Here is a 26,716-nt window from a genome sequence, read left to right as displayed (position 1 = left end):
GCCAGGAGGTTGGGGGTGGGGAGCGAGAGAAAGAGTGAGCAAGGGAGAGGCAGACACATGGGCAGAGTGAAGGAACCTACCACGGGTCCCGAGGAGCTGAGCCTGGTATTTCCCAGTGAGGGGACACCATGGCATGGGGACCGAGCGTCTGCATGAAGCCCAAGCCTTCTGTTGAGAGCACGTGTGCTGATGCGCAGAAACCTGGGCCCATCTCAGAAAACGACTGTTTCACCCAGAATGGGATGCCAGCTGCTCTGCAGACCCTTTTTAAAAAATTAAAGTCCTCAAGATGATACACACTTAACTCTCCTTGCCTGAAGTTTTTTTTTTTTTTTTTTTTTTTTTAAACAGATGACAGTTATTACAGGCATTTCAATGTAACTTCTACTCACAACTTGGGTCTGCTAGCAGTTTTAATTATCCAGATTCATTCTGGAAGCCAAGATGGTAAAGAAATATTTCAACAGATTTCTAGCACCCAAATAGATCTTTTCGTGACAGTAAATACCCATAACTTTCAGTTAGCAAAGAAAGAACGTACAAGAAAGTAGTGTGGGGTACGGAGGAAGGTGTTTTTTCTTTTTTTTTTCCTTTTTTTTTTTTTTTGAGACGGAGTCTGGCTCTGTCGCCCAGGCTGGAGTCCAGTGGTATGATCTCCACTCACTGCAAGCTCCGCCTTCCAGGTTCACAACATTCTCCGGCCTCAGCCTCCCGAGTAGCTGGGACTACAGGCGCCCGCCACCACGCCCAGCTAATTTTTTGTATTTTTAGTAGAGATGGGGTTTCACCGTGTTAGCCAGGATGGTCTCGATCTCCTGACTTCATGATCTGCCCGCCTCGGCCTCCCAAAGTGCTGGGATTACAGGCGTGAGCCACCGCGCCCGGCTGGAGGAAGGTGTTTTTTCCAATGCCAACCATGCAGCACCAGCAGGGCACAGGCAGCCCTAATGGTTACTGAGAGATTGTGCATAATATCTTGGTCAAGGGCACCGTGAATAGGAACCAAATCTACAACTTTTGAGATGTGCAGAAGCAGAGAAAATGCAAGCCAGAGAAGGGACATGCAGAGGAGAGGGCCATGGGAGTCTGCTGTGGAAGGTGGGAAGGAGTAGGGTAGAGAAAGCAGATGGGCAGCCACCAGGCAGGGCCACCATGGGAATACACAGGCAGCCCAGGGAGCTCCTTCTGGGAGGGATGGTGAGGCTGTCACTCAGACATGGAGCCACGCCCCCACATAACAGCCACAGGCGGGGCCTGGCCCAATCAGGATGGCAGAGGCTGCACCCATCTCTCTATATCTTTCCTGCCTCACGGTCATGCATACATTCTTCTCAACACCTTTCTTTTACCAAGCTGGTCCGAATGCCCCCGAGACCACATGTCAGGGTTTGGAGTCCTGTCTGTGTTCAAGTCTCCTGGGGTTAAGGCCTAAGTCAGGCAAGAGGCGAGTCTATGGACCAGGAGCTAACACCTCTGGTGAATGAATGGCCAAGCAGACAGGACTGAAGCCTGTGCGGGGGACAGTAGGAGGGACCCCCTGGGACCAACTCGTAGGCGGTGCCGGTGAGAGAGAAGCCCAGCAAACAGTCGAGTCCAGGCCCGGCAGAGCCTGCGGGTGGGGAGGACTGGCTTTTCCTGGAGTGGAGGTTCTAGGGAGACGGGAAGGAGGGCTGTCATCGTTGCCCTCATGACCTTATTCTAAGTGCTTACATTTGAGATGACCTTCCCAAATGGACACTGGGCTTCCTGGCCTCCATGCCTCTGGCAGGTCCTTCTGCTTGGAACATCTTTAACTTGCTTTTCATGCCCTTTAGCTCCTAAAATATCCCAACTGTCTTTCAAGCCACAGCTCAAGCTCCACCCCCAGCCCCCACGACCCTGTCCTTGCTCCACCACCCACAAAGTTTCTATGCCTACAACTCTCATGTCATTCCTCACACATGCCTTAACATGGTGTGAACTTGTATTTTACATGAAAGATGTCTTAAGACTCCTATATACTCCAGGGATAAAAACCATGATGTGGCCTGGTGTGGTGGCTCACGCCTGTAATCCCAGCACTATGGGAGGCCAAAGTGGGCAGATCACCTGAGGTCAGGAGTTTGAGACCAGCCTGGCCAACATGGTGAAACCCTGTCTCTACTAAAAATACAAAAAATTAGCCGGGCGTGGTGGCGGGCGGCTGTAATCCCAGCTACTCTGGAGGCTGAGGCAGGAGAACTGCTTGAACCCGGGAGGCGGAGGTTGCAGTCAGTAGAGATCATGCTACTGAAGTCCAGTCTGGGCAACAGAGCAAGACTCCATCTCAAAAACAAAACAAAACAAAAACAAAAACCAAAAAACCATGACGTACTCAGACCCAAAATTAATTAAAATGTGTGCAGATGTTTTTGGTTCTGCAGCAGGCTTCGTGCCTGTCTTCCTCTGCCTGCTGACCTGCAGCCCTGCTTTGGCCGGGGCCATCTGCTTTGGCCAGGGCCATCTTCCTCAGCTGGATGTCTTTTGCAACCTGGCCCAGAAAAGTTGATGTCCTGAGCTTGCTGAATTAAAGCCATCCCTAGGATCAGGGGAGGAGTGAATGAGAATACTTCTCAGTATCCACTTCAATTTAAATTGTTCCACACAGATTTAGTGCCCTACAAATTCCCGTGGCAAGAGGTTTTCAATGGTTAAAATCTTTTAGTAGAAGTAACCGTCCACTGTGTCAAGAACCATATGAGTTGTCTTCAGATTTGACAACTGCTGTGTTTCCAAGGGGCACCCCTTCAGAGTTCCATGCTGGACAAACGACACAGGCCCAGGAGCAATGAGCGAAGAAATTTAGGCATAAAGGGCGCTCTGATAGTAACCCAAAGCCCTATGTCTGGGGTTCATCTTAGAATTTAACCAACGGATATATGAAGAACGTGTTGGCACTGTACTAAATCACTTTTCTGAGGTTTCAGTGTACTGGATGTTGAATGTTCCAAACGTGGCCATTACTAATGGTTCCTAAGGTATTCTCCTTTTAATGACATAAGGCATCTTATAAGGTCCTTCCCTCGGGGTCCTTGTTGCTAAGAATGCAGTGTTTTACACACAAGATGTCTTAAGGCTCTCGTGTGTCCCAGGGATAAAAACTATGACGTACTCATAACCAAACTTAATTAAAATGCCCTCAAATTTAATTTTGTAGCAAACAGTCCAGTTCATTCATAGTCCTCTAACCCTAACTGCTCAAAAGGGATATTGTAGAAACTCTAAGGGGAAAGAAAACAAAAACAAAAACCTAGCTCAGTCAAGAGCCTGGATTGTCTACAGGCCAAGTTTCGCAAGATTTGTGAAAGGAGCTTGCCAGAGGTGCCTCTGAGGAAACCATGGGCTTCTGTGTGGCCAGAGCAGGGTGAGGGGAGCCTGTCTTCCCAGCATGAGTAGGGCTGCTGGGGGCTCTAAGGAGTCAGGCCTTAGTATCCAGTGGGAGAATGCACTCCAAGGTCCTCATGATAGGCAAGACTGTCTTGGTCCTGGGCACTGGAAGTCACTGGGCATTGGACTGCCCACCCTGGGCACAGATGGAAACCAGACAAAACCAAACTGGAAACCTGAGTTTGGATAAGTCTTTAAAAATCGCCCGGTCCGGCCGGGCATGGTGGCTCACGCCTGTAATCCCAGCACTTTGGGAGGCCGAGGCGGGCAGATCACGAGGTCAGGAGATTAAGACCATCCTGGCTAACCTGGTGAAACCCCGTCTCTACCAAAAATACAGAAAATTAGCCAGGCGTGGTGACGGGCGCCTGTAGTCCCAGCTACTCGGGAGGCTGAGGAAGGAGAATGGCGTGAACCCGGAAGGCGGAGCTTGCAGTGAGCCGAGATCGTGCCACTGCACTCCAGCCTGGGCGACAGAGTGAGACTCCGTCTCAAAGAAAACAAAAAACCAAAAACAAAAAATCGCCTGGTCCAAACTCATCATTTACAGAGGGGGGAAAATGGCCAAACAGGTTAGCTCTCATGTGTAAAGTTAGAAGCAGAACAAGACGAGGATCCAGAACTCTTATTACTAAGACAATGAGAGCAAGAACAGTAATAAGCTAAGCTTACTACATACCTAGCCGTTTCACATAATTTTACTTAATCCTCACAATTACAAAATACGACGCAAGTAAAATCCAGTCCCAAAGGAAAGACGCTGAAGCAAAATTGTTCTAGAGTTCTTTCCCCTGTGCGAAGTTTCATTTTAACAGACGAAAGGGAGAATGTGGCCATTTTGCTTCCTGGACATGCACAGATGCCAGTGAAAGACTCCCCTCTTCAGTGCCAGCCCCTAGGCTTAAAGCAGTAAACTCTTTAAACAAATGGCTGCAGCCCATTCCCTTCCTGGACCCACGGCCCGTGCAACACGACTTAGCAGCAACTACCATAAAGAGGCAGAAACAACTTCTGTGTTCCCTGAATCTGGGCTGGCTTTGTAATTTAACTGAGCAAATGCAATGGAATAGGCATCACACCACTTCTGAGCTTAGGCCCTAAGGGGCCTTGCATGCTTCCATTTGTTTTTATTGGAAGCCCGCCAGCTGTCATGTGAACAAGCCCAGGCCAGCCTGATGGAGGTGACAGACTACATGGGTCCCAGCCAAATCAGCCCCATTGTCCCAGCTCAGGTCCCACAGATGTCAGTGAGTTCAGCCAAAATTGGCCAAGTCTGGGGCAGAGCAGCACAACCATCCTGCTACTCCGTGTCCTAAGCAGTGACAAATGGTCACTATTATTTTAAGCCACGAAGTTTTGGGTGGGTTTGTTATGTAGCAAAAGCAAACTAACACAGCCCTTAAGTCAAACCACCACGTGCTGGTGAAGCCTGCTCTTCTCAACCTGGCTTTCTACGTGAGGAATAGTACCACCCATCTACCCATCCATCTCATTTATTTTATTTATTTTGAGACAGGGTTTCACTACGTTGCCCAGGCTGGACTTGAACTCCGGGGTTCAGGCAATTCTCCTGCCTCAGCCTCCTGAGGAGTGGGGACTACAGGTGAGTGCCACCACACCTGGTTATATTCCTTTTTAATCCTGGAACACAGAGGGCTGACCCAAGTCCCAAAGGGAGATTGGGATAAAAAGGTCAAAATGTGTTTGTCAGTTTATGCCAGACTGGTGATGCTCCCAAGAGATGGCCACTCACATTTCCCATGCCTACCCCTGCCTCACCTGGACGCCTCATGGTCTTTAAGGCCCCAGAGAACCAACCATTGATAACCTTCCCATCTATGTGTAGGGACCCGCAGAAGGGCAGGGCCGTGATGGGCAGAACACAGAGCTGAGGCACACGCTACCAAGGAATGGCCCTGTTCACGTGTTTCCAAGTAAAGAACAGCAGGGAGCAACTCACCGAGGGCACGGGCAAGCTGCCGTGCCGGCTGAGAAAGGAGTTAGAGACGGACACACTGAGGCCCTGAGCGGCACTGCCGTCCTCGGGGGTGAAGGCCACTTTAGTTTGCTGGACACAGTAGGAGACAGAGGAGAAGGAAGAAGCAGCACAGGAGGCCTGCTGGACAGAGGGGAGGAGAGAGAAGGCAGGGAAGGAGGGAGAGAAGCAGAGAACAGTCAGGTCCGTGCAGGGAAAGGCCATGGAGGTCGCTCTCCACATCCTCTTAGAGACATTCTGGAGAGGGACGGCTTCTAGGCCCAGTTCAGGGACTAAAACCAGCTGCCGAAGGCTATCTGCAGGAAAGGACACCCTCCTTCACTTCCTTACTCTAGATCCTAAAATTTGTTTCCACAGGAAGCAGGTCGGGTGGAAGGAGGACAAGGTGGCTGGAGCTATACAGACACGGGCTGACTCCGGGCTTGGAGCTGCTCCTCTGTGGGGAGTGGATCCATGTGTCATTAACACGTCTTCAAAACTCAGATGGGGCTCCGGCTGCCTGGGTTTGAGTCTGGATCCTGCCATTTCTCACGGGTTTGGCCTTGGGCACTACTTAAAGGTCTCTGTGCCTCAGGTTTTCTGTCTGTAAAATGGGGAGAACCCTGGCGCCTCCTGTACAGGGCTGTTGGGGGGATGAAATGGGATGATATGTGTGAAGCACCTGGAATCTTGCTTATCACACTGTACATGGGCCAACAGGCGTGTGTAATGAGCACCATTTTTGTCTGTGAAGTGTGGATAACACTTCCTGCATCTGCATTTGAGAGGGTGCGACCAGCAGCTGGCAGGACTTGTCAGGTGGTATGCCTGGGTTGTCATTAGGATTGGGCCTGGCTCCCAGGTCTTCTGTTTCTAGCTGTGGGCTTGGATTAAGGTTCGCTGGCTCTGTCAGCCTCAATTTACTTATAATGGGGATGCCAGGAGCTGTGGCAGGGACCATATAGAGCCAGATGAGAGCCCTGGTGCTTACCTGGGGAGGTGTTCAACACAGATGTTCCTAACAGGCCTCCGGGGGCTGAGCTCACCACTGCCCCGCAGGTGTGGCGGAACAGGTTCTGATTCCACTCACTCACTAGGGGTGTCTCCCCAAATATTCAGAAGCCTTTGGACTCCGTAGTACGGAGAAGATGCCAAGGATGGCCAATGGGCCAAACATATTTTCAATAAATCAGGCTCAGCAATGGCTTTTTTGTTTTTGAGACAGGGTCTCACTATGTTGTCCAGGCTGGTCTTGAACTTCTGGGATCAAGTGATCCTCCACCTCAGCCTCCCAAGTAGCTGGGACTATAGACATTTGCCACCACCACTCCTGGGTCTCGGCAATAGTTCTAACCAAACATTTTAGGCAAGGGGTCTCTAAATGAGGCATTTATATTTCCATGGTGGGACCCTTTTTGAAACATCTTCAAAGCAATTGAGACTCACATTCTCAATTGTGTCTGCGGGGTGGGCAGGGCAGGTGAGGATCTGAGACTCTGAAAATGGCACGTGTGACACGGCTAACGAGTGGCAGGACTGGTATTCAGGACTCCCAACTCCAAGCTTGGCCTTTTCTCTACTGGACATGGCCTTCTCTGAAGGGGCTGAGTGTAGTTTTTGAGTGGAAACAAAACAGCTTGCTTGGTCAGCCAGAGCCCACTGAGTATAGGAAGCTCAGGGGCTCCTGGGACTGCGCTGAGCCCCAGGTGATTATATGGAGTAATCCAGGGACATCTGTCCTCCAGTCTGCAGCTGCCTCCCAGAAGAATCAGACGGCCCTTCATGTCCTCTCGTAATGGATAAAAGATGGCCCAGTGCACACCAGTCGCCTCCTAGTAGAAGCCACCAGACTGGCCAGCACATGAGCACAGCAACCCAGGCAGCTCTGAACAAGCCTGGAGCTCCCCGTTGGGGAGCCTCCTCTTCCTGGGGAGCATAGCTGGACAAGAGGCTCAGATCCTCAAACCTGACTAGGGTCCTCCATGTTCATTAACTGGCAGCAAAGGGAGAAAGTTTGGAGGGATGCCACAGGCACCCCCGATCTGCCCACCTGCCCAGTGCCTGGGCAATTCCGGAGCCTCATGGGGTGCCCACGGTGGAACAGCCTGCCTTCTGTGCTGACCCATGCTTCCTTACGTGCACGGGAGTCCTCAGCACAGGAGTGTTTTCTAGAAGAGGAAGGTGCTGTGTCTGAAACAGAGTGGCTCTGTTTAAAGCCATCTTCTGCTTCAATGGCGCTTGTTTCCCTTGGGCCCTCCCTGGCCAAGGCTGGGTTGTAAGTCACTCTACACAGTTAGGCCCATTATGCCAATCAAGTCCACAGATGGCCATGCACAGACCATGGCCTGTGCTTTGACTGAGTCCCTCCCTTCTGGGAGGTCTATGTTGAAGCCAAAGAAGAAAGAAAAAAATACAAGAGACTGTCAGCAGAGAGAGCAAACACCCTGAGTACAAGCCTGTCCCTGCTGCGTGGGGCTGCTGTGGAAAAGAAAGGTCCCTGCACCCCCGGGTGGGGAGGTGGTGGAGTGGGCACTGGGCTGCTGGTGAGCATCTCAGGAAAAAGTAAAAGCATCTGTGTGGGAGATGGTGCCTTTCACACCCAAAACTGGGGCCCTGCCACGGCAGGGAGGAGGCTCGTTCTGGTTCCTAGAGACCTGCTAGGATCGGAAGTTCTAGTCACAAGGGAGGGTGTCACTCACCAGCTGCCGCTGCTTGGGGGGTAGGGCGGGTGGCGGGGCCAGCTCCTGCACGGAGTCCACTCCGCTGAAGGAGTCACTGAAGCCGTATACCTCCATGAGGAGCTTGTTCTTCTGCTGGTAGATGTGCTCGTTCTGCGGCGTCTGGTAGAACATGGAGGGCTGCGGCTCCGAGTAGTCCTCCAGCAGCTGCATGTAGGCCAGCACTGTGAAACGGAGGGACAGAGCTGCAGCAAGGCTGGGGGCTGCCACGTCAGGGAACCCCTCCCCACATTCTTCCCACAGCAGCTAGGGGGCTTTCCACCGAAAGCACCTCAGGGAGGGACGAACAGGCGGAGCGCAGAGGCCTTTTCGGGCAGTGAAATCACACTCTGATGCGCTAACAGAGGAGACGCGTCCAGACCAGCAGACGCGCAACACCAATGGGGAACCCTAATGTGAACTCAGGATTCAAGCGAGGGACTCAAGGGATGGCAAATCTCAGCCACCTCCTGAGCAGGCACTTTCCCCTCAGGGCATGGCACTTGTGACGAGCACCTGGCCAGGTGGAGCTGAGATTCAGATACCAAGAAAAAGTGGTGGCTCTGCAGCGCTAAATTTTGTATCTTCCAATAAGCACAAAGCCAGAGGCTTTTCTGCAAACCTCAACTAGTCAACAAATCGAGGAAGGCCAGACACTGAGCTGAGGAAGACAATCACAGAGGTAGGGAGTTTATGTCTTCCCTAAGCCGCACTGGGGGTCCAGGTATAGAGGAAATGCTCTCTCTCCAGGACTGTCACTGAAGGAAAGGGTTCAAAGTCACCTTCTTTATTTAAAATATTATGTAAGAATTTCTTACTAGCTCCAACAAGCATAGAGCAGAACTTGGTTGGAAAAGATGCACAGGAAGAGATGGCTGCCCCCGAGGTCAGCTGCTGCTACTGAAAGGGCAGCTCGCAGCCCCTTGAGCTTGTCTTACACTTCCGTTTTTTTTTACACTTCCGTTTCGCTCTTGTCGCCCGGGCTGGAATGTAATGGTGCGATCTCGGCTCACTGCAACCTCCACCTCGTGGGTTCAAGCGATCCTCCTGCCTCAGTCTCCCGAGTAGCTGGGATTACAGGCATGGACCACCATGTCCAGCTAATTTTTGTATTTTCAGTAGAGATAGGGTTGTGCCATGTTGGTCTGGCTGGTCTCAAACTCCTGACCTCAGGTGATCCACCTGGCTCGGTCTCCCAAAGTGATGGGATTACAGGCGTGAGCCACTGCGCCTAGCCCCACACTTCCTCTTTAATGCTGCACAACCATAGTTACCAGGCTCCAGAGGAAGAGGCAAGCCTAGGAAGGTGATCCCAAGCACCCACAAACTGTTCCCTAAAGAGACTAAACGTGGCCGGGCACAGTGGCTCATGCCTATAATCCCAGTGCTTTGGGAGGCTGAGGCAGGAGGGTCACTTGAGGCTAGTTCGACAACAGCCTGGGCAACATAGTGAGACTCCCATCTCTAAAAAGAAAAAAGAAAAGAAAAAAATTAGCAATGGTGGTATGTGCCTATGGTCCCAGCTATTCAAGAGGCTGAAGTGGGAGGATCCCTTGAGCCCAGTTCAAGGCTGCAGTGAACTATGGAAAAAAAAAAAAGACTAAACACAACCACCTCTGCCTGACTTTTCTGTGAAACTGTGATCTCTTCAGGTCTTTCTGAACTCTTGATGTTGAAGTCCTTGTAGAGACCTGCTAGCCAAGCATAGAGAACAGCAGTGATATTCCCAGCCTTCTACAAATGAGGAGGACCTGGTCCATTTCAAAAGCAGCCCAGTGGCAGGCAGCCCAGAGGCCAGGCAGCCAGCATTGCTGGGAAGGCTCAGCCGCCAGTGCTCAGGGCCTGGGACTGGGGATTTCAGGTGCCGGACAGTGATCACAAGGCTTGTCTGGTGCAAGGGACTCACAGGGTTGCCCCTGGCAGGAGGGGCTGGGGACCCTCATGATATCAGTGCATCACAAATGATGAGGATACGTCGTGACATTGGGACTGAGCATGCGTGAACTCAGGCCAGTGTCAGCCACGCGGCCAGGGTGATGATTCTTTCCTTCTTTCCCTCAAAGCAATTTTGAGGCATTTTCCACAAGGTCACCTGAGGGTTCCCTTGGGGAGTGAAGAGCAGACTGGGGACTAGGACTGAGGCTCAGGCAGGGTACCTAAGTTTGGGGGCTCTTTCACAGAGTATGGAGAAGACCACCCCCTGCATAGGGGTCAACACTGAAAACTGGATGGGATCTCAAGGAAGGAGGGCTGAATCCCTTCCTCCTTGGCTCGGGAGAAAGTGTAACAGGCTTGTACAACTCAGGTCAGGCTCTCAGTCCCAGATCCGTGCCCCACTTGCTTGTTGATCTTGGGCAATACTCAGTTCTTCTAAGCTCCAGTTTCTCTACCTATGAAATTGGAACGAATAGGGCCTGCCTTGCAGGTGGCTGTCAGGATGACCTTCGACAGGGCATGTGAAGCTTTAGCTCAGGGCACGCCACGGCTGCAGCTCAGGAGTTGTTTTAGAGGTTTGCAGGCTCCAGTGCTGGAGACACTGATGAATGGGTTAAAGCCTCAAAATGGTGGCCTAAATTACTGGGGATTTTCAGCCACTTGAGACTGTTTGAAAGGAAACACTGGCTACCCCTCCCTTTCCTTCTCCCCTCTACAGACCCTGCATGAGGACCGCCACCCACACTTGTTCTAGGAGCTGGAAGGGTAAGGCTCTTTGGCGTCTGTCGCAGTTTGCAAGGATGCCATTCTGCCCAGTGTCTGAGTTCAGAGGACCCCTCCCCTAGGGAAGGAAAGGGGGTGAGCCTGAGTGGCATGTAGCCCAAGATAACAGGGGTGGAGGGGGAGGCCAACAGCTTTTTAAACACTTGTCCACGCAGAGGGAGGGGAAGAGAAGGAAATGCTTCTGGCATTGCCATTGCACACCCCTCTGCGGGAGCCCTGGTTTCTGATGAGCGAATATACATGACAGATGGGGATGACATCATTAGTCCCACAGAGCCAGCTCTCCCTCTAGCTGGGGACCACTGCTGAGGCCATCACACAAGCTGGGCAACACCCACTGAGGAGCTGGGGATACATGATACCATCTCAGCCGCAGCCTTCTGGAGACCACGCAGCCGGCCCTCAGGGCGATCCCTGCTGGACTGAACCAAGCCAGGTCTTCCCTTCTTTGAGAATGGGGCCCAGTTCTAAGCTGGGCTCAGATGCTCTCATGTGGGAATCTGGAGTAGAGATTCCATTTCTAGTTCATAGAAGTTCTCTGCTGGATATGTCAACTGAGGCCAGGGAAGCCCGGGGCTGTGGGGCTAACGTGACCACACACATTGAAACGGTGACAGCTGCGCTGCCAAGAAAATCGAAGCAGAACTATGCTAGTGAAGCGGGGAGAGGGCAGGGACAGAGAGGGCCAGGCAACTCCCAGAAGTGTGGGGCAGTTTGGGGAGCTAGGAGAAAACAGAATTTCCAGGAGAACTCTCCTTATTACTTTTATGGCAGATTTACAGTTGGAAAATATTCAAAACTTCAGCTCCACCCCTGGGCTCCAATAACATCATATATTAAAATGTTTGGTCCAAGAAGTGTCCTCAATTACTCCTGCTGGGCAACCTCAGCTCCCAAGTCATTCTGGAAGCATGAACAGAGACAGCGTGCTCTAGACAGGGATCCTCAGACAATCACTCTGTGGACACTATGTAAGTTCTGCTGAAATTCACATATCCACCTCGCTCTACGCAGATGTTGCTGCAATGCTGTCCTGCATGCCAGGACACTCGTTCCCCTCTGTCACTGTGATCAGGCCAGAAGGTTAACTGTTGCCATCTAAAGAGGAGAAGCGGCCGGGCGCGGTGGCTCAAGCCTGTAATCCCGGCACTTTGGGAGGCCGAGACGGGCGGATCATGAAGTCAGGAGATCAAGACCATCCTGGCTAACATGGTGAAATCCCGTCTCTACTAAAAAAATACAAAAAACTAGCTGGGCGCGGTGGCGGGCGTCTGTAGTCCCAGCTACTAGGGAGGCTGAGGCAGGAGAATGGCGTAAACCCGGGAGGCGGAGCTTGCAGTGAGCTGAGATCTGGCCACTGCACTCCAGCCTGGGCGACAGAGCGAGACTCCGTCTCAAAAATAAATAAATAAATAAATAAATAAATAAATAGGAGAAGCCCTTGGGCTATGTGGAGAACTGGCCTGAGACTGTACAGAAACTGTAAAGGAGAGATCAGCTGATCAGGTTTTAAAAATGATCACCTGTAATGAGAAAACCTGGCTCCCAGAAGTGTCCACATACCTGGCTGGCCTATCTTTTATGAAATAATGAGGCCACTGATTTGATTCTGGTCTAATGCTGACAGAAAACATACTGCCATTTCAGGTTATAAAATGCACTTCCTGACAACAGTGCAACAAAAGCTTACTGTGTTTGTTTTTCTTCTCTGGTAGAGGAGGTGGTTTTTCTGGGTCACCCGTTGATTCAGGAGCAGTAAAATCACCCACAAATTCGACAGGAGCTGAGGAACCTCCATGCTGAAAGGGGAGAATAGCAGCAAAGGGCGCGTAGGGGACGGACTGGATTGGGGCCGTGCTTTGCAGGTCCTCCCCAGAGACGTTGTCGTACTGCGAGGGATGCCGCTCGTAGGACACCCTGCAGCCAGAGCTGTCCGCCGTCTGGGAGGCTGCACTCCTGCGCTTCTTCTCGGGGAGAGCAGGCGGCGTATCTGTCTGCTGCCCTGGGGCCAGAGGTCCGTCTGGCTGGGGATGGCTGCCAAGAGGCAGCTGGAAAGGATGGCCAACAAATGGAGACCCAGACTCCCCCAAAGACTCTGGCAACGGGCTAAGGTTCCAGGCCGTCTGCTGAGGTATCTGGTCTGCGTTAGAGAGGTCTTGCTGGAGGAATTCATAGTCGGGATCATAGTGGTCTGCAGTTACAAGAGGGAAAAAAAGACCCCGTCAGCCACAGGCCCTGCAGGAGCAGTCACCCCACTGCCCACCTCTCGCCAGCTTGCTCATGGGTGTGTGACAAAGACATGTCTCCAGGGTTTCGTTTATATTTACATGTTATATTCTTCTTTCTTCTCCCTGATTATAAAAGCAAACCAGATGGGAATATGGCTGTTTGCTATACTTTTCTTATTTTTTACATTTCTTACTTAAAAAAAAGAAAAATACACAACCATTACAGAAACCGTGGCAAATTATATCAAGAAAATAAAAATCACCCACAACCCTGTAATCTAACTGTATTTTCTATTTACATTTTGATGTATTTCCTTAAATGCCTTTTTTGTCTCTAAGATTCCTTTTTGAAAAAGCCCAACTGAGGGCCGCGCGGTGGCTCACGCCTGTAATTCCAGCACTTTGTGAGGCTGAGGCAGGCCAATCACTTGAGGTCAGGAGTTCAAGACCAGCCTGGCCAATGTAGCGAAACCCCGTCTCTACTAAAAATACAAAAATTGGCTGGGCGCAGTGGCTCACGACTGTAATCCCAGCACTTATTGAGGCTGACATGGGCCGATCACTTGAGGCCAGGAGTTCAAGACCAGCCTGGCCAATGTGATGAAACCATTTTCTCTACTAAAAATACAAAACTTGGCTGGGCACGGTGGCCCACGCCTGTAATCCCAGCACTTTGGGAGGCTGAGGCAGGCGGATCACCTGAGGTCAGGAGTTCAAGACCAGCCTGGCCAACATGGTGAAACCCCGCCTCTATCAAAAATACAAAAAAATTACCCGGACGTGGTGGTGCACACCTGTAGTCCCAGCTACTTGGGAGGCTGAGGCAGGAGAATCACTTGAACCTGGGAGGCAGAGGTTGCAGTGAGCCCAGATAGTGTCACTGCACTCTAGCCTTGGGTGACAGAGTGAGGCTCTGTCTCAAAAAAAAATTGAGAATACTATGTAAATACATAAATGGTCCTGTACTTTTTCAAGTTATCAATATATTATGAGCAATTTTTAATAGCTACAGATTATTCCAGCAAATGAATGTACCATAATTCACCTGATTTCCTACCAATGAAATCTTGCTATTAATCGCTGATTATGCTCCTAGGATACATTCTCAGAAGTGAAAATATCTAGTTCACAGGATACAAACAGCTTCCTGCTCTCTAAGCCCCCTGCCTGGCAGACTGGAGGGGCCCACACAGCACACATTCAGCACTGACTAACGAGAAGGCTGGCTCGTGCGGCTCTCTCCCCTTCAGCCTCTGTCAAGTGTTGTCAGGACCCCCACCCCTTCAATTAAAGCTTTCAACACAAATGGCTCTTAATTTTGGTAAAGAGAGTCAAATTACCCACTGACAGATGAACTAACAACAGTTACCGCTTGAATATCTAGGCTGTGGTTTTACATTGTGATTTCATTTACATGCTCAACTTCCTAGGGAGGCAGATACAGTTATCCTTATTTTGCAGATGAGGAAGCTGAGGCTCAGATTTTAAACAAGTTGGCCAAAGTCACGTAGTTAATGATTGCATGACCTGGGACTCCCATCCAGGACTGTATGGCCCCAGAGAAGCCACCAAGACAGGATGGAACAGGAAGATGCTGGCGGCTCACCTAGTGTTTCACAGCTTGTGTTCCGGGAGCACTGCCCACTGTCCCTGTCCAGAGAGGACAGCTGCTCGTCTGACTTGCTGAGCTTGCCTATGCTGCTGCAGGGGGAGAGGCGGGGCGACTCTCCACCATATGAGTGGCTGCCTCCTGACAGTCGCCTCTGTGCATAACAGTCAACGTCAAAATCCTCAAACGGAAAAAGAAAAACAAAGCCAAGTCACTTCTGAGAAACAGTGGCAGAGACCAGGGGTGAGGCAACTGGTGCATTTACTTAGAGAAGGAAATACTGTCAGGCAAACTCAAAAACCACCTCTGACATCAGCAATTGAAGGACACATACAGCCGAGAAGCAGCCGTCTGGAGTTGGTGGGGGGGTGTGGCCAGGGAGGGCTCTGGCGCCGGGCTCACCTATCCCCAGGAGACGCCCTTTGGCTCTGGCCTCCCTGCCCTGACCCTTATCCCCATATGGGAATTTGGATCATGTCCTGGAATGAGAGGGGTACAAGCACCCCTCGATGTGACAAAACAGCAGCGCCTGAAGACCATGGGTTTCTTTCAGTTTCAGGAGCCAAATCCCTGAGCCTCCCAACCCCCTCCCTGCCTTCCCAAGAAGCGAACACGAGCTGCATTACCTGCCTATTGATTCCAACAGGCAAACTGGAGCCACTGGTGGCTCGGCTCATGGGGGCCACCACAGCCACTCGGGTAGGGGACGGTGCTGACTGTCTTTTCTTGGGTGGCAACGCTGGTGGAGGACTGAAACAGACCGAAACGTCCAGGCAGACCAAACCACACTCACCAAAGCTCTTCAGCGTGATAATGGGGTACAGGATGTGGGGCTCTTTCATTACTAGACTCTCCACACCCAATGTTCACACTTCAACTCCTGCCTACTCCCCTCCCCCAAAATAAAACCTGTAAATACCAAATGAACGAAAAAGAACAACCCTTTCTTTTTCTTTCATAATAAATCATACCAGGTCTCCCTGGGCTGAGGGCACAAGGCGGCCTTCAGGAGAGCTCAGGGTGGCCAGGGAGGGCTGGGCGGGGTGGGGACAGCTCCAGAGTCAGCCTCCCAAGGGGAGCCAAGCCCCCAGCACTGAGGGGAAAGGGCCTGAACCCTGCTTTCCTCCCTTTCTTGCTCATTCTACCATGGGAAGCACTGGACAAACAGGAAGGTAATTACCTATTATCAACCACCCGAATGCCAGGCAGAGGGGGCTTGGGGGGCGCGACCTCTTCATCTGTGGCGTCTGGGAGGAGCTCAGTTGACTGTGACATCCCGGTCGTCTTGTTTAGGATTTCTACCTCGCAGTCTGTCAGGGGGAGCTCTGCTGGGCTGGAGATTTGGGAAGAACTTGGGGTTACAGGTCACAGACGGGACGAGCACATACAGGCCGTGAGAGGGTGAGGATGTGACTGGGTAGAACATGGTGGGTGAGGTGGGGCTGAGGAGCAGGCTCCCTGGATACAGAGCCCTGGGGTTCTGGTTTGGTTGCTAAGGAGCTACTGGAGCTTGGCTGTGCCCCCAACTTTGCACCTCAGTTTCCTCATCTGAAGATGATCTAAGGGCTCTCTAAAATGCTCCAGGCCGGGCACAGTGGCTCACACCTATAATCCCAGCACTTCGGGAGGTCAAGGCGGGCAGATCACTTGAGGTTAGGAGTTTGAGACCAGCTTGGCCAACATGGTGAAACCCTGTCTCTACTAAAAATACAAAAATTAGCTGGGCATGGTGGCGTGCACCTGTAGTCCCAATTACTTGAAAGGCTGAGGCAAGAGAATCGCTCTAACCTGAGAGGAGGAGGTTGCAATGAGCCCAGATCGTACCACTGCACCCCAGCCTGAGCAACAGAGACTCTGTCTCAAAAACAAAACAAAAGCTCCAAATTTATGTTTTATATTTTTACCAGGAGCTTGGAGTAGAGATGAATATAAACCCTTACAACCATCGATGTCATCCTCAGTTTACTCTGGATCAAGCAAGAGTGCTCTCAAGTCAAAGCCCCCAAACCCAAGCCCTTAAAAGTTCTTTGTAATTATGAAACGAAGTTGCCCAGGAAAAGCACTGGTATGTGTCACTGGATGCGCTCACACGTGATCCTTGGAAACAGTCACACTGAAGAGTAAACTTGAGATGGGCAATACTTCAAGCCTGTGTGAAATATACACAAAATGCTAACCACTGAAAAAGCAATATGGGCCTCCAGCAGCCCACCCTCATGCTGCCCACCCCCCGGGCCCTATCCTTGTCAAATGTAGAGACTTTGCCACTGAGTGTGACCCCGCGACAGGAGGGTTAGTCAGCACCTACCCATCAGGCTTGCCAGCAGGGGAACTGGGCTTCACGGGGCTCGTCGGAGACGGACGTCCCTGCTTCTCGACGGTGAGCCTGACCAGCTCCTACCCCCACAAGAAAAAGGCAATGAGCAAAGCTCCCGTCACCACTGAGTTTCCACAAGAAGGCAGGCAGGTGCTGTCTATCCTCTGCTGCTGAGTCTCATTTCTGTGCCTACAGATTCCCCACGCACCATAAATGCAAGAATCACTTGCCTTAGGTAATCTGCATGACTTCCCAAATGTCCTCGGCCCTCCAAAAATACCTTCATGGCATGTCAAGAAGTTTCAAATGCGTAAAGGCACTTCCTCTTGGAAGGGGAAATGGCAAACCCCAGAGTCTCAAAATGATTGTTTATCAGACAAATTAAAATACGCGGCAGAAGAGATTCCCAGTCAGTTTGTTGGGGAATAACGCTGTTTCTAGTTCTCTAAAGTCATGAGATCGTATGCATGACGATGGCACTGGGTGGCTTCCCAAGGCCAGCTGGCCACAGGTGTGGTGGAGCAGCTAGCTGGTGGGGGTGGGTGGGGGCTGGTTGGGATCCTTGTTAATGGAGAAGGAGTTAAGGGGAGATAACCCAGCAAAGAAATCACTTTAGAACCATTAACTGAGGAAAAAGAAAAGAAAATAGCCTTTTCAAATCATAGCAAAAGAAAAAAAAGGGACGACCTAAGGGCCCATGTGTTTTTTTAAAAAAGATGAGAATGCATTTTCTCCCAGTTTGATGAGTTTTGACAACCGCATATACCCAAGTAAGTGCCACTAAAAACACAAAGAACGGCCGGGCGCAGTGGCTCACGCCTGTAATCCCAGCACTGTGGGAGGCCGAGGAACGGCGGATCACCAAGGGTAGGAGATCGAGACCATCCTGGCTAACACGGTGAAACCCCGTCTCTACGTAAAAATGCAAAAAATTAGCGGCGTGCGTCGATGCGCTTGTAGTCCCAGGCTGACTTGGTGAGGGCTGAGGCAGGAGGGAGAATGGCGGAACCCCGGGAGGGCGGACTTGCAGTGAGCCGGGATCGCGCCACTGCACTCCAGCCTGGCCACAGAGCGACGACTCCGTCTCAAAAAAAAAAAAAAAAAAAACACACAAAAAGAACATTTCCAGCCAACCTGCCCTGCCCCAACCGTTTTTTAACTTCCATTATCATAGATTACTTTTGCCTGTCCTAGAACTTTATATAAATGCAACCATATCATATATACACTTTTGTGTCCACTTTCTTTTTAAAAACAGCTTTATGGATATATAATGCATATGCCATCAAATTCACCCATTTAAAGTGTACAATTCAGTGGTTTTTAGTCTGTTCACAGAGTTGTGTGACCATCAACACAATCAATTTTAGGACTTCTCATCACCCCAAAAGGAAACTCCACATTCCCCTCGACCCCCAGCCCCTGGCAGCCGCCAATCCACTTCCTGTCCACACATCTTTGCCTGCTCCATCCCCCAAGCTCAGCGTCAACGGTTGTGCTTCGTGTGTGCGAGGTGCCTGCTGCTCGCTGCCGGCAGTGTTCCCACGAGTGGATGCATCACAACTTCTCCCCCGGCCTTCCTGTCGATGGACATCTGGCCAGGGCCTACGTGTTTCAGCAGGAAGCTGTTTACAAGTTATAGAGGAGGTGGCAGTGGATGCCAGTGGGCAACACAGTAACCAGAGACCCTGAACCAGAGGCTGCCAAGCCTCTCCAGACTCAAAAACACCACACACAAAAACGACAGTGTATGCTGCAAATAAGTCAGAGTCAGTTATCATCCTTCCCAGTGCAAGGGTTCTTTCAAAAACACAAAAACTAGAAGGTGAACACACCAAAAAAAAATCAAACAAGAAAGTCACAGATACCAATGGTCAATAATCATAAGACATTCATCACCTTGGATGGTAATAAAATAGAAACTTCCAGATATAGTAGGTGGGAGCACCGCTTCAGACAGCCTCTCCAGAGGGATGACTTATCAGTATATATCAAAAGCCTTAAACATTTGCATCATGAGAATTTTGCACCAGGTGCAGTGGCTCATGCCTATAATCCTAGTACTTTGGGAGGCTGAGGGAGAAAGACTGCTTGAGCCCAGGGGTTCAAGGCTGCAGTGAACTGTAATCACACTCCAGTCTAGGTGAGAGATTAAGACTCCATCTCTTAAAAAAAGAATCTTGTCCTAGAAAAATGTCATGAATGTGTGCAAAAATTAAACCACAAAAGATGGTCATCACAGAATATACGTAAGATTATGTATCATTAATGTGATAATTTTGAATAGTTCAATATCCCACAATTAAATATTTGATAATATGTACTGATTACATAAGTCATGATAGAACCAGACAATGGGCCAACCATTACATTGTTATTAAAAACAAAGTCACAACAAGAATATGCACTGTATCATGGAAAGATGCTGTAATACATTAAGTGGAAAAATAGTTCTAGGTGATATGCTGGTATATATTGCATGTTTTGTAAACAAAGCCAAATCAAGAATATATGTAATACAAAAAATATGGCTATGAAATACCCCTTTATTTTGTTCTTTTTCTATTTTCTAAATTTTCTGAAATGAACACATATTACTTCTGAAATAACAATTAAACAAGCAAATCCCCCCCAAAACTAAATGCATCTATCAAACTCTTGGGCTCAAGTGGTCCTCCTGCTTTGGGCTCCCAAAGTGTTGGGATTACAGGTGTGAGCCACCATGCCCAGCCAGGCATATCCACAGACACAGGTTCAGCGTTACCCTACTCTGTGACAGTTGTTACCCCATTCAGATGCCTATTCTTGAAGAACTGTGGAGAAGCAAAATCTCTAAGAGCCAAGTACTAGCAAGAAAGGAGAACCTTAATACTTAGATGTTAGCATAATTTAGAAGTTAATATTTAAGGAGCAGTCATCTAGCTGGTGATTACAAACAGGACGAGATAGAGGATGAGAGACTACACAATCAGGGAAGAGAGCAATTAGGACAGAGGCAGCTCCCCTGCACCCTATCGCCTGGAGGAGGGGGGACAGTGGGAGACGCAGCTCTTCCTAAAAGTACAACGCCAGGCCCCAAAGAAGAGCATCACGGCCTTAGAGGGAGTTACAGAGTGCCAGAACACAGTGCCCTGGACACTCCACTTTCAGATTCACTCTTCTTTACAAGCAGGGCCAAAGGAACAGAAAGAAGTCTGTGTTGTTTGCATCTGTTGATACAGGAAAACATTCCCGACTCTTCATTGATTCATGAGCAATTATAATTAGATCGTCATTTTTCTGGAGAGGCAGCTGTAAACTCAACTAATGAATGATGGCAAAAGAATCCTGGAATGACAGGCACACATGTGCAGGCAGGCGCCCGAATTCAAAGATGATGTCATGATCCCAATCACGCTCCCTACACTAGCTCGCATGGCCTAGGCTTGAAAAGAGTATAAAAGGGGCGGGCTGCTTTTAAACTTACCACCTATCTCCCTGCCTAGACAGAAGGTCTTTAGTCTTGACTTGCCTTAACTATCACAGAAGAGAAACCCTAAAATGTGCACATATCTAGCTACTGTGCTAACACCCCAATCTCATTGAAAGCTGACCATTTATAACTTGGCATGAGCCCAACACCTCCTACTGAAGGTAGAATTTTTTTTTGAGAGGGATGTCAGACTTTTTAATTGTCCTGAGGCACAAGTTAGAAAAGACTGAAAGACTGGGCACGGTGGCTCACTCCTGTAATCCCAGCACTTTGGGAGGCCAAGGTGGGTGGTTCATGTGTAGGTCAGGAGATGGAGAGCACGGTGAAACCTTGCCTCTACTAAAAATACAAAAAATTAGTCGGGCGCGGTGGCGGGCGCCTGTAGTCCCAGCTACTCGGGAGGCTGAGGCAGGAGAATGGCATGAACCCGGAAGGCAGAGCTTGCAGTGAGCCGAGATGGCGCCACTGCACTCCAGCCTGGGCAACAGAGCGAGACTCCGTTTTGAAGGAAAAAAAAAAAAAAAGACTGATAAAAAGGCCAGGCGTGGTTGCTCATGCCTGTGATCTTAGCACTTTGGGAGGTCGAGACGAGTGAATCACTCGAGCCCAGGAGTTCAAAACCAGCCTGGGCAACATGGTAAAACTCTGTCTTTACCAAAAAAACAAATAAATAAATAAATTAGTTGGACGTGGTGGTATGCACCTGTGGTCCCAGCTACACAGGAGGCTGAGAATGGAGGATCACTTGAATCCAGAAGGTGGAGGTTGCAGTGAGCACAGTTTGTGCCATTGTTGCACTCCAGCCTGGGCGATAGAGTGAGACTGTCTCGGGGAGAAAAAAAAAAAGAAAAAAGACTGTAAAAGACTACTCTAGAGTCTACGTCTACAACAGTGACTGGAAACTGCCGACTGGTCACTGAAAATCAGTTTTCAAAAGTCAAAAACGGTATTTGGAAAAGTAGCTCTCCAAATATGTAATACTTTACTTCCATGTTCATTTTATTCATATTGAAAATGATTATAGGCCGGGCGCAGTGGCTCACGCCTGTCATCCCAGCACTTTGCGGGGCCTAGGCGAGCGGATCACTGGAGGTCAGGAGTTCAAGACCAGCCTGGCCAACATGAAACCTTGTCTCTACTAAAGATAAAAAAAATTAGCCGGGCGTGGTAGTGGGTGCCTGTAATCCCAGCTACTGTAATCTCCTGCTGAGGCAGGAGAATCACTTGAACCCTGGAGGTGGAGGTTGCAGCGAGCTGAGATCATGCCTGGGCAACAAGAGTGAGACTCCGTCTCAAAAAAAAAAAAAAAAAGAAGAAAGAAAGAAAGAAAGAAAATAATCACAGAGAAGGAAGGGCTTAAATGACCTTTGACAAGTCAAAATACAGCTCTGGTGCTCAAGTAAGAGAGGAAATTAACTGGTGAAGTTGGGAAGAGGTGGGGTACTGATTTCAAAAGGTCATGCTGGGATATCTCTTTGACCTTGAGTGGCTCAGCCCCCAACAGCCAGGTGCTAGACTGGGTCTGTTTTCAGAGAAAACATTGAGGGTCTTTAAATTCCTCAGATTTCCTTCCTTCAAGAGTCACAACCACCTCTGAGCTACAGGCTCCCGGTGGAAAAGCAGCCCCAGAACCAGACGAGGTGACAGCGGTCTATCTCTTACCTGAGATTATAAGACTACCTGGAAAAGAGCCCTAATCACCGTCAAAAATGGTCACCGTGAGCCATTAGAAATGAACACTTCTCCAAGTAACACTGTTTCCCCACTGCCTCCTGGTTACCTAGTTCTTACCAGGTACTTTATATACTTTATCTTACTGAATCTCTCCTCAAATCTTCAGGGCAAATATTGTAAAACCTACTTGAAACTCAGGGAAGTAACTTGCCCAAGGTTATACAGCTTGAACAAGTGGCATTTATGTGGAGGTTTAAATGATAAATGCTACTACCCATTCAGGGACAAAACCAAAGTAATCCTGTTTTATAACACCTGTTCAATCATTCAAAAAAAAAGAGGAAAGACTCCCTTGAACAACTGAATGGGTTACGTAAAGGATGGTGAGTCAGTGTAAAGGAGCGTGCAGCCCCTCCTCCAGTGGGCTGCCGACATCCTCGTGAGTGCGTTTCCCCCTGCACAGCTCCAGCCCCTCCCAGCTGTGGGAGGCTCTCTCACGCCACCAGGGCATGGGCTTGTAAGGTGTCCCAGGCCTGAAGGGTCAGCGAGAGATGTTGGAAGTCACAGCTGGCTTGTGGATGGGAGTGCAGAGAATCCTGTCCTCCCGTGGGAGGTAGCTCGGATGACATGGTGCGCAGGAGCCGGGGAGGGGGCAATGGGTTGGGGTGGGAATCATGCCCTTGCCACTGACTCTACTGCTCCACCTGGGCCTGAGTCTCCACACCTGTGAAAGGGGTAAGAGGCAGCCATTCATGCCTACTATGGAGGGTTGTCATGAGTATCAAGTGAGGATGATGTACAAAAAGCACTCAATAAATGTTAGCTATTATTACTATTAGACAATAACAACAAATGCCAACATCATAGTGTCTCGATCACTCTCACTGCCTGTAATGACTCCAGCATGAAAAGCTCCCAGCCACAGGCAGCTCCTGTCCATCCTCCAGATGCTGGCCTGTCTCTTCCTTGGGGAAGCGTCTCTGATCACCCTGAGAAAGGAAGATCATCATACCCTTTCATCGCACACTGTGCCATCTCCCCTGGCAGCGCTATACCACATGGGTGTGCCTTTGTGTTTATGGTCCTGTCCTCCTTAGACTTTAAGTGCCATAGGGCAGGGTCTGGGCCAGCTTTGCTCATATTCCCAATTCTCTCTCACTGCCTGGCACACAGAAGGTTCTCACTAAATGCTTCTTGAATAAATGAAACAAAACTGAATTTGTAAAGCTTCTCACCTAGAGAATCTTTGTTCTGGCTGACCTATTTTTAAAGCAATTGTGGAAAGTTATTTGCTCCAACATTGACAGGTTCATAATCTATAGGTTTCTCTCTCTTGTTTTTTTGTCCCAGTCACTTTGAAAAATCAAGGAAATTTTTCTTTCAGACATGCCTTTCAACTAACGAAGTGGTGCTGTAATGACTCCACAGAGGAAATGTACTTGGGACTGTCACAAAGCTTTATGAATGGAAACTCACTCTCCTCCGTTTTGGCTACTCTAACTTGTGAACATCTCATGAGAATCAATTTGATAGAAGGAAACCTTAATAATGTTACCTGAAAAATAACAATTTTCAATAATAGCATTTTCAGAAGCCTGGACAGGAACAGCAGGAATTGGTGAGCCAGAGTGACTCGGGGCTGCTGATAAAGCCCCAGGCCATGTCCCACTCTGCCCTGCTGAACCCAATGTGCTACTGTGAGGACCAGACAGGATAACGTACGTGCCTGTCCTCCAAATCCTGGAACGGGCCATCAGGTCTGATCACAACAGCCACCCTGGGCTACATCCTTGAGTCTCGCTGCCCTAAGCAGATACTAGTAACTTTTTGGAATGAAGGGAACATGGGCAGGCTGGGCGCAGTGGCTCATGCCTGTAATCCCAACACTTTGGGAGGCCAAGGTGGGCGGATCACCTGAGGTCAGGAGTTCAAGACCAGCCTGGCCAACATGGTGAAACCCCATCTCTACTAAAAATACAAAATTAGCTGAGTGTGGTGGCTCACACCTGTAATCCCAGCATCTCGGGAGGCTGAGGCAGGAGAATCACTTGAATCTGGGAGGCAGAGGTTGCAGTGAGCCAAGATTGCACCACTGCACTCCAGCCTGCGTGACAAAGCGAGACTCCATCTCAAAGAAAAAAAAAAGGAGAACATGGGGGAATTCAGAAGAAAATACTGATGTCATCCAGGCAAGCCCCCTTTACATGAACTCCATGACCCCAGCAGACACAACAGCCTCCCCTTAAATGCTGCTGGAGGTGGAGGGCCACCCAGATGTCCTGGCAAACACACATTTCATTCTGGAGCAATTTTCAATGCTGAGCAATGCTTTCTCAGCCTCTCTCTGTAATTTAAGCCCTTTGGGGGTCCTTATTCTACTCTCCAGAGCTGCTGGGGAATGTTAAGCCAAGGAGACGGCTTTCAGGAATTTGTTAGCCTGGTTGAGTGGGAAGGAATTGTTTTTGACCTGGGGTAAATACCTCAGCTGTAATTGTGGACTGAGGGGTTCAGAAAAGAGAGGGACGCAGGTTTTTCAAGCCAAGAGATCTGTTTACAAAGCATGCATCTAGCACCACATAATTAATAATAAATAGCAGCTAAGGCCTGACTGCTCCGTATGTGCCAGGTGCTGTTCTAGAAGCATTATGTGTATTGACTAGTGTAATTTTTCCTATAACCCTGCGATGCACAATGCTATTATTATCCCTATTTTATAAATGAGTTACTTAAGGTGCAGAGCAGCTGAGTAAATTGTTCAAGTTCATAGACTAGCAAGTGATGAACTTGGGATTCAAATCCATCCAGGCGCTAAGGCTGACCCCCTTTCTACTACATTATACGGCCTCACACAACAGCGGGGTTTCCACTGTCCTGCTGCCTGCAGCCCTGGCCCTGACCCAAAGACCCAATGGTTCATGTCCAACGTTCTGTCTTGCTCCCCATCCACTAGGACTTATTTTCTCTATTAGGATTTGTCCCCCTGATCCCAATTCCAGACCCTCTATGGCCTTTGCTTCCCATCTTAACTAGGATTCATAATTTCTTACGCCGTTTCTGACTTCTCTGGATAGCAAATACACAGACCACATCATGGATGTCAAGTAAATATAGAAAGTTCCATTTCTTATTCAACTCACTCCTGCTTTTCTACCAAGAATCCTAGAAGTTCCCAGAATATGAAAAGGTAGCACTGATATGACATGCTGGGAGCTTTGCTTAAAGTCATTGTGAAAATGATCTCCATTGCATTTTGTCTAGCTGGTAAGCATGCTCAGCTAGCACAATGCTACGAAGGCTCACTGAAGATTTAAGGCAATGCTCAGTAAGGGCTGACTGCTCTGGGCAGCTTTTCCATAAGAGCCATTTGCACCAGTCCTGAGAGAAGTAAGCAGTTATGGGATACAGCGCACCAACACCAGAGACGCAGAAAGACATTCTAATGTTTGAAGGTTAGGAGCAAGATCTTATGTGACAAGCACCAGCAGGCAGGCTGCTCTAAGTCCCTGACCGGGACTGTCTGGAACCTGCACCGGTACCTTCACTCCATCCAGCACGGCCTTGATGACCCCCTTCACAGTCGTCACCATCTCCTTGTCTTCTGAGTTCACACCTTCCAGCATCACTTGGTCAGACCAGCGAATGAGGTTGGCGAGACTTTGGTACACTCGGCTATAGCAGGAAGAGAGGGCTGAGCTACAGGGAAGAGAAGAATGGAAAAAAAAGAAAACCTAAAGCATGACCATCACTTAGCACAGAGCCAGCTTCTTGGTGACGAGGGCGTGTTTCCCCATCTTTCTTTGTGCAAAATCCACACCGCCTTTTAATAAGCAAACTTCTCCCATGAGCCTTTTTCCTTACATCCAACAAAGATTTTGTGGAGCTTTATATTCTAATCTGCGTTTCAAAATTTTTTCATTTCCAAAATGGAACATTACAAAAATTCCACCACGATAGTTAAGATGCTTTTTCAAACTTCACATCCTTCTACAAGATTCTGATCACATGTCTCAAGGAGTGCCCCATCTTCCCTTCCTTCTAGCTGCTAATCACTAGACCAGGTCCAGGGAGTGTATACTGACTGTCAGCAATTAGAATAAAATCTATTTTAGATGTGCCACAAGGAGCCGACAGGTTTGCGGGATTTTAACAGTCATGAACTCAAAACAGGTCTGCAGTTTATTAGAACTCCTCTGTCAGGGGGCCAGCTTCATCATCCTCTGCATTATAACCATGAGACGGACGTCAGGAGCGCACGAATGAAGACTATTTTGAGGATAGTAAATCAGGGGCAAGGGGGCCTGTGATGGTGGTGGGGATGTGAGGGTGGGAACGCAGGTGAGTGAGTGTGTGTGTGTGTGTGTGTGTGTGTGTGGCACCACACTACCAGTTATACTGTGATGCCAGCGCCCACGAACAGAAGCCCTGAGTGCCTCAGTGATTGTAGAGTAGCAGTCGGATGGAGGTGTTTACATCTTTCACATATTTTTAAATAACTAATTTCCCTAGGAATTGTGGAAAGGATTATTTTTCCATTTCAAATAATTATAACAGAGGAAGAGCAACAATATAGAAAATTTATGTGCTGAAACCCCTCTAGTCCA

General features: G+C 49.3%; 1 protein-coding gene across 8 annotated transcripts in view; it reads right to left on the bottom strand.

The window, feature by feature from the left end:
• Positions 1-26,716, bottom strand: part of RAPGEF1 (Rap guanine nucleotide exchange factor 1) — a 132,040-nt gene that overhangs the window by 38,138 nt on the left and 67,186 nt on the right. For 4 of the 8 annotated variants that reach the window (XM_017849912.1, XM_017849914.1, XM_017849917.1 and 1 more), the window contains 8 exons: positions 25,652-25,808; positions 16,961-17,049; positions 15,833-15,985; positions 15,279-15,402; positions 14,650-14,833; positions 12,506-13,006; positions 8,080-8,282; positions 5,366-5,524 (listed from right to left, as the gene is read on the bottom strand). In XM_017849912.1, coding sequence (XP_017705401.1) covers positions 5,366-5,524; positions 8,080-8,282; positions 12,506-13,006; positions 14,650-14,833; positions 15,279-15,402; positions 15,833-15,985; positions 16,961-17,049; positions 25,652-25,808 — 1,570 coding nt within the window. The remainder of the gene's footprint in view (positions 1-5,365; positions 5,525-8,079; positions 8,283-12,505; positions 13,007-14,649; positions 14,834-15,278; positions 15,403-15,832; positions 15,986-16,960; positions 17,050-25,651; positions 25,809-26,716) is intronic. The other 4 variants (XM_017849913.1, XM_017849915.1, XM_017849918.1 and 1 more) reach the window with 2 other exon arrangements.

The sequence above is a fragment of the Rhinopithecus bieti genome, unplaced genomic scaffold, assembly GCF_001698545.2.
Source record: "Rhinopithecus bieti isolate Rb0 unplaced genomic scaffold, ASM169854v2 scaffold_31823, whole genome shotgun sequence".
Classification (NCBI taxonomy): Eukaryota; Metazoa; Chordata; class Mammalia; order Primates; family Cercopithecidae; genus Rhinopithecus; species Rhinopithecus bieti.
This window is presented reverse-complemented; position numbering and strand designations above follow the sequence as displayed.